Genomic DNA, 6000 nt, shown 5'->3' on the forward strand with positions numbered 1-6000 from the left:
CCTGACCGCCTGAAGGAGTAGATGTATTTTTGTGAAGGCAAATACGTCCTTGTTCCCACCCACCCTCTCCAAAAAATCAGAAAAATCTTAAACTTTCGACGAGGAAGGGAGCGCTCTCGGCTCTGCCTCGGTCTGTCCCTGCGCCCTCGGGGGGGCAAAGGGACGGGCCAACGAAAGCCACTGCCGTAAACGACGGTAAACAATATATACATCAAGGAGGCAACGCCTGGGGCCCCCGTGACCTTTTCGCCGCTCAGGTTAAATCTATAAATACCCAGAAGACATCCGAGCCCATTGTTTTCCTGCCCCCTGAAACCGAACCTGCCAAGGCGACGGAGGGGCATCCCGCCACCCTTCTCCTCCTCCTCCTCCTCCTTTGGCCTGTTGGCGGCGAGAACGGAGTGCCGAGGGAGGATGTGGGAGCGCGGCCGTGGGCCACGGAGCGGCGGGGGAGGCTTTCCGGAGCCCCTGGGCGAGCTCTGCCTCCTCCGGCCCGGCCGCGGCCCCACGCACGGCGCGCCCGAATGCACGGGCTGGGGGAGAGAAGGTGAGAGCCGCTGTAATCCCGAATTCCTTTTCATAACTTCGTGGTTGAATCCGCACATGATCAAAATCCAGATTTATCCCCCTTTTAAATGAGTCTCGTAAAAAAAGCACATTAACTCTGGCTACAAAATTCGTGGCTGAGACATAAATAACTCGGATGCTCGGGAGATGTTTTATACAAACCTGGGGAATTTATCCGCTTCCTTTTTTCACCTTTGCCCACACCACAGCCCAACCCAGCACCTCCCAGCCTGCCACCTCGCTTCTCCTAGGAAGATGCGGCCCCGGAGGGAGGGCAGGTCTCTCGGGGAGACTCGGTCTCCCCAATACCGTCACCGAAGAGTTTGGGCACGGCTGTCAGAAGGCACGTAAGGGGTCAGGGATTCCGCCAAAACGGGGAAAACAAGCAGCGTTGCCCCCCAGGCTGCAGTTTGTACAGGTCCAGCCCAGATCCGCACCGAAGCGGGGAGTGAAGCAGGGCCGCCCCGCCGCCTCCTCTCACCCTGCAGGAGGACGTCCCGCGCTTGGGAGAGAAATCCTCACACTCGCCTGCACGCAAAAGATCTGGGAGAAGGAGAGCGAAGCCTTACTCTACTCGTGGTCGCGTTTAGCTCCCCGCACTGAACGGTTTTCAGGCCCTCCCGCGTTGAAATAGAGGCAATTTAGGCGAAAAGATGGATAAATGGGGCTAGACCGATTTAGGTTATCCCACGAAAATCAAGACATAATTTCCCAGCTCGTACTGTACGACTGGTGGCCTCTCCGTACCAGCCCATTGCTACTCGGGGGCAGCGGCTTTAAGCGTTGAACCTTTGGGACGCTATAAAAATTCCCTTTTCTAATTTTTTTTTTTTCTATATCACTGGAGATTTGGCGAGTTTAAAATACGTTAGGTGTAAAGTTTGTTCTTAATTAGGTCTTGTAAAGATGGAATTTGTGGTCATTATAGAGCCGCTAATCAATTTTCACCCAGCAGCAAAAGTACACCGCGGAGGAATAAGGTTTAATGAAGTGACTGTGCAAATTATAGTCGCGGACTTTATTTAGAGTCTATCAACCTCCTAAAAATGTTCTTGATTTCCTTTGCTTTATGAAAAACATCACATTTACTTTCTGAGGTTTCAGGCATCAGCAGCCATTCTCTCCCGCTCTCCAATCTGGCTCACGGAGAGCTTTCCAATTTTCCAATCCGAATTCACGGAGAAAATAGGCAAATTAAACTTTTAGACCGTACAAAAATATATCCCATAGCGGCTAAAAGTTTATGAGAAACAGTTAAAAAAAAAAAAAAAAAAAAAAAAAAGTTAGAAAAAAAGAAGACTGGTGCACAGATACGCTGTTAATAGAAAGATTTTTGTCTTTGGTCGCGTATTTACTCTTTTTAGCAGGAAAGCCTCTGAAACGGTAGGCTACTTTTTGACTGGTTGATCGCTGCTGTCCCCTCTCCGTTGAGAGAGACGACCCTGGCAGCAGATTTTACCTACTTCTCAGGATCCGCACCAGAAAAGTCTGCTGCTGTTAAAAGCAAATTTAAATGCGGTTCCTTGACGGCGTAGAGGGGCGAGGTCTTAATGGTCTTTAGCTCCCTTCAAAAACACTTTAATCTTTTTTTTTTACAGCAAATATTTTTGATACCTCGATCTAAAATTCTTTTTCTTCTTTTCCCCTACTTTTGCTTTTGTTTTGTTTTGTTTTGTTTTGTTGGCTTGGTTTTTTTTACTCTGAGTTTTGGCAGCTTATGCTGATTGATAGCTCAGGGAACGTCATGCAAAATTATTAAAAACAAATTTTATAAGGTGTTTGCTATTCCAAGTGCAGCGGAATGGACTTGGCAGGAGTGGAGGATATTTCTGCCCTTCTTCTTAGGGGCTGCGCTAAAAAATCGTTTGACTCTTTGCCCCGTCCGAACATTAAAAGCAAAGGCAAATCACCTAAAATTCACGTTCTCCCCACACTATAATTTTGAGACAGGGGCCGCTGCCTCCGTCCCTTGTTAAAGCCCTGGGGAGTGGGGCGTGGGGACAGCGAGAAGGGCACAGGAACAGCTCGGGGAGCGAGATCCAGCGCGTTTTCACCCTCGGGCTCGTCGCGGATCCGCGGCTGCGTTTGCGGAACCGTCGTTTTAGGCCGGAGAGACGCGGCCGGGGGGACAAGGGGAGACCGCGGGTCTGGCTCGAGCCAAATTATAGTTGCGAGCTACTGGATCCCTTTTAAATAAAAATAAACAAACGAGAGTTTAAAATTTAAAGTACAGACCCCAGGAAGGAAGTGTTGTGCTCCCTCTCCCCTAGCCCTGTCCCGCCGGCCTTGGGACGGCGGGCCGGGCGCTGGTCCGTACGCCGCGGCTCCTGGGAGGAGCCAGGCTCGGGAGCGGAGTTGGGCTCCTGGCAGTGCCCCTGATCCGCTAAGGTCCTTTTCCCTGCCGGGAGCGTTTTGGCTCCGGAGAGGGTTGGTCCCTCTCCGCATCCCCCCGCTCCTCCGCTTGCGTCCCGGGAACGGAATGAGGCCGCGCCGTCCGGAACCCCGCGGGTCCGATCCCGGGAGGAGGATCCCGAGCTGCGGTAGTACACAGCGGGTCCCCATCGCTCCAAGGAGCCAGTGACCCTCGCCCCAGAGCAGAGCTGATCCTGGGTGCCCACATCCTGCTCCTACTCCGAAACCTCGGCTTAGGGCGGCACTGTCTCCGTCAGGAGGACACGAGGGGTGGCCGGTGACTCGGAAAAGAGGAGTGGGGTGCATCTCGCACCGCACTCCTTTGCCCCCGACCCACCCGGCAACTCCACGATCAGGGCTCAGCAAACTCTAGGGCAAAACAAAACGCGTGTCCCGAGACACCCGGGAAGGACTACGCGATCGACAGGCACGGAGGGAGTGGAAGGAGAGAGGGATAAAAAGGAAGCAGAGGGGGCATGCTGTCCCTCGCGGGAGATCATGGAGCTATGTTTAGAGGGGGGTGGTGGGAAGAGACGCAGCGAGTAAGAGAAAATCCCCATAAACTGAAAGGAAAAAACAAAACAAAACAAACAAACAAACAAACAAACAAACAAACAAAAAAAGCAAACTAAAAGACCTCACAAAACCAACAACAACAACAAAAGAAATCTCCGCAAAATTCCCGCTTCTTTTTTTCTGTACTCCCAGTCTCGGATGTTTTCCGGGACGCTCTGCCCGGCGGGCAGCTCCCGGCAGGACTCAGGGCAAAAGGCTGGGAGGGAATGGGCAGGAGCGGGGGGTCCCGAAGAGTAAGGAGTCGCACTAACCGGGGTTGAGGTCCAGGCACTGAGTCGGGTCTTCATTGTCCCCCAGCTGGCCATTAGGGCTGAGGCTTTCCATGGACAAATCCAGCCCCTTGTCCTCCCAGTCTCGCAGTTTCCTCTTTTTATTTGTCCCGATCAAGGCTTCTACCGAGAAAGCGTGCGCTCGGGAGCTGAGGGCCACCGCCGATCTTCGCCTCTCACTCATCTTATCCCCCAGCCCAGACCCTTGGGCAGAGGAGCGACCAGTGGCTGGGAGCACACAGCTCGGGGACCAGAGGCAGAGCCTCTTGCCTCTTTCTCCCCCGCCACCCCTCCCCAGCTGCACCCCCAGAAGAACCAGCCCTCAGTCTCCTGAAGGCACTACATGAGGCTGCAGATACTCCGCAGGCAGAGCCAGGAGGGTGTGCTCAACCCAGGTCCCAGCACTTGCTCAGAGGGGCTGCAGGCTGGATTTCTTTTTTTTTTTTTTTTTTTTTTTCCTTCTCCCCTTTCCTTCTGTCTCTCTCTGATTGATCCAAACTTCTGGGATTTTTTTTTTTTCTCCAAGAGTTAGGCAGGCTGCGTGCGCCTGTCAAAAAAAAAAAAAAAAAAAAAAAAAAGAAGGAAAAAAAAAGAAGTCCCCGGCCAATAGGAGGGAGAGCTCGGGAGAGACCCAAAAGCTGCGACCCAATAGGGAGGGGAGGGGGACTCGGGCTTGAGGGAGAGGAATTTTGGCCATCTGAGTCCTGGAACACCGGCCGGGAGAATTAACTGTTTGAAGAACGGGGAGCCAGTAGGAAACCCGTAACTCCAAACACCGAAAGGTAACAACTCCCGCGCTTCTCTCCGCCGCACCCAGGTCTCCCAAACGCTGCTGCTGGCTAATCCCCACGCAAAGTACCCGAGAGGTACTTTACCACCCAGCGGTGCCGGATAACAGGGTGTTTTCAAAACTTCATTTATGCTATGTATTACTTGCCCTTGCCAGCACAACCGGTGTTTGGCAGAAGCAGAAGCTACGTCCCGAGAGGGTTGAAATTCCACTTCAAAACGACGCGTTTCCGTGGAGCGGCGGGGCTGAGCGGGCCTCGTGGGCTGACTGGGAGACCCAGACACCCCCGGGCATGGGGAGCGCCTTCTTTTTGGGAAGGGTTTTTTATCTAAATAAAAACTTTTTTTTTTTTTTTTTTTCCCTTTCCCGCTTCTTTTTGCTACTCTAGCTACTGCGAAAACAAAGCCGCTAGGTACGTATCCCGGCTGGCAGCCTGAATAATAGTCAGCATTTTATTTCTGCTTTCTCGTTCACTCTGCCCTGACATCCTCCGGCTGAGGCGGGTCCGTAGATGCTCCCACGCCCCTCGGTCACGCGTGGCGCGGGAGGCCTCGCAGTGAAAACAGCAAGGGCTGCTTTTGAGAAGGTGACAGAAGCGTGTGTTTTCATTAGCTGGTGGGACCGTGGAAAAATAGGTGAAGTCAAGCGAAACTCTGTACACAGAAAATACAGCGGGAAAAGCCGCGGGGGTTTAATTCGATACAAGTTCAAAATAAAATATAAATAATTATAAAGTACGAGAGAGGATTAGCCATGGACCGTGGACAGAGCCACGGTAGAAAAGCGGGCAAGGAGACACACAAATTTTCAGGAAGGGATTATATTTGTCCACTGTTTCTCAGTTGCTCCCCGAAGGTGCAGAGCTGCTTAGGGCAGGTTTTTCACAGACGGCTTTTTCCTATGGGGCCGGAAACAAGTGAAGGGGGCATGTGTGAGAGTGTAGGGTAAAAAGACACCTCCTTTTGCTTCCAGAGTGAATCCATGGTGCCCCACGTCAGCGTGGTACGGCGGAACCCTTCAGCCCTCTCTCCCCGGCTTAAAGCGCCGATTGACAACAGCTCGCCGGGGTTCCCACGAACTGATTTCACATGAAAAGCAGGAAAGAAGCCATTGCTTCTACAAATCCGGGAAAAGCTAAATATTGTTGTCTAGGCCGAGAAGCAGGTTTTGTACGTCTCCATCACGCGCCCTACACCCCTCATCCCTCTCGCCGTCGCTCCTTTCCCCTCCTCTCCAGTACACCTCTTTGACAGGTCACTCTCCGCGGTCTCAGCGACGGGCACAGCGGCGCTGCCCCACGGGATGGATGTCGTGTATTCCCCACGTTGGCACTGCCCGCTCCCTGGCTCGGCGGGGAGCCGTGCCGGTAGGAGTAGCAACAAGAAG

At 52.7% G+C, this 6000-nt stretch overlaps 1 protein-coding gene across 1 annotated transcript in view; it reads right to left on the reverse strand.

Moving 5' to 3' along the window:
* TBX15 (T-box transcription factor 15) overlaps positions 1-4268 on the reverse strand; it is a 92743-nt gene extending 88475 nt beyond the window's left edge. The window contains exon 1 of the mRNA XM_056488298.1: positions 3807-4268. Within this exon, the coding sequence (XP_056344273.1) occupies positions 3807-4008 (202 nt within the window). The 5' untranslated portion in view covers positions 4009-4268. The remainder of the gene's footprint in view (positions 1-3806) is intronic.
* Between the last annotated feature and the right edge of the window lie 1732 nt (positions 4269-6000).

The sequence above is a fragment of the Oenanthe melanoleuca genome, chromosome 1 (assembly GCF_029582105.1).
Source record: "Oenanthe melanoleuca isolate GR-GAL-2019-014 chromosome 1, OMel1.0, whole genome shotgun sequence".
NCBI lineage: Eukaryota > Metazoa > Chordata > Aves > Passeriformes > Muscicapidae > Oenanthe > Oenanthe melanoleuca.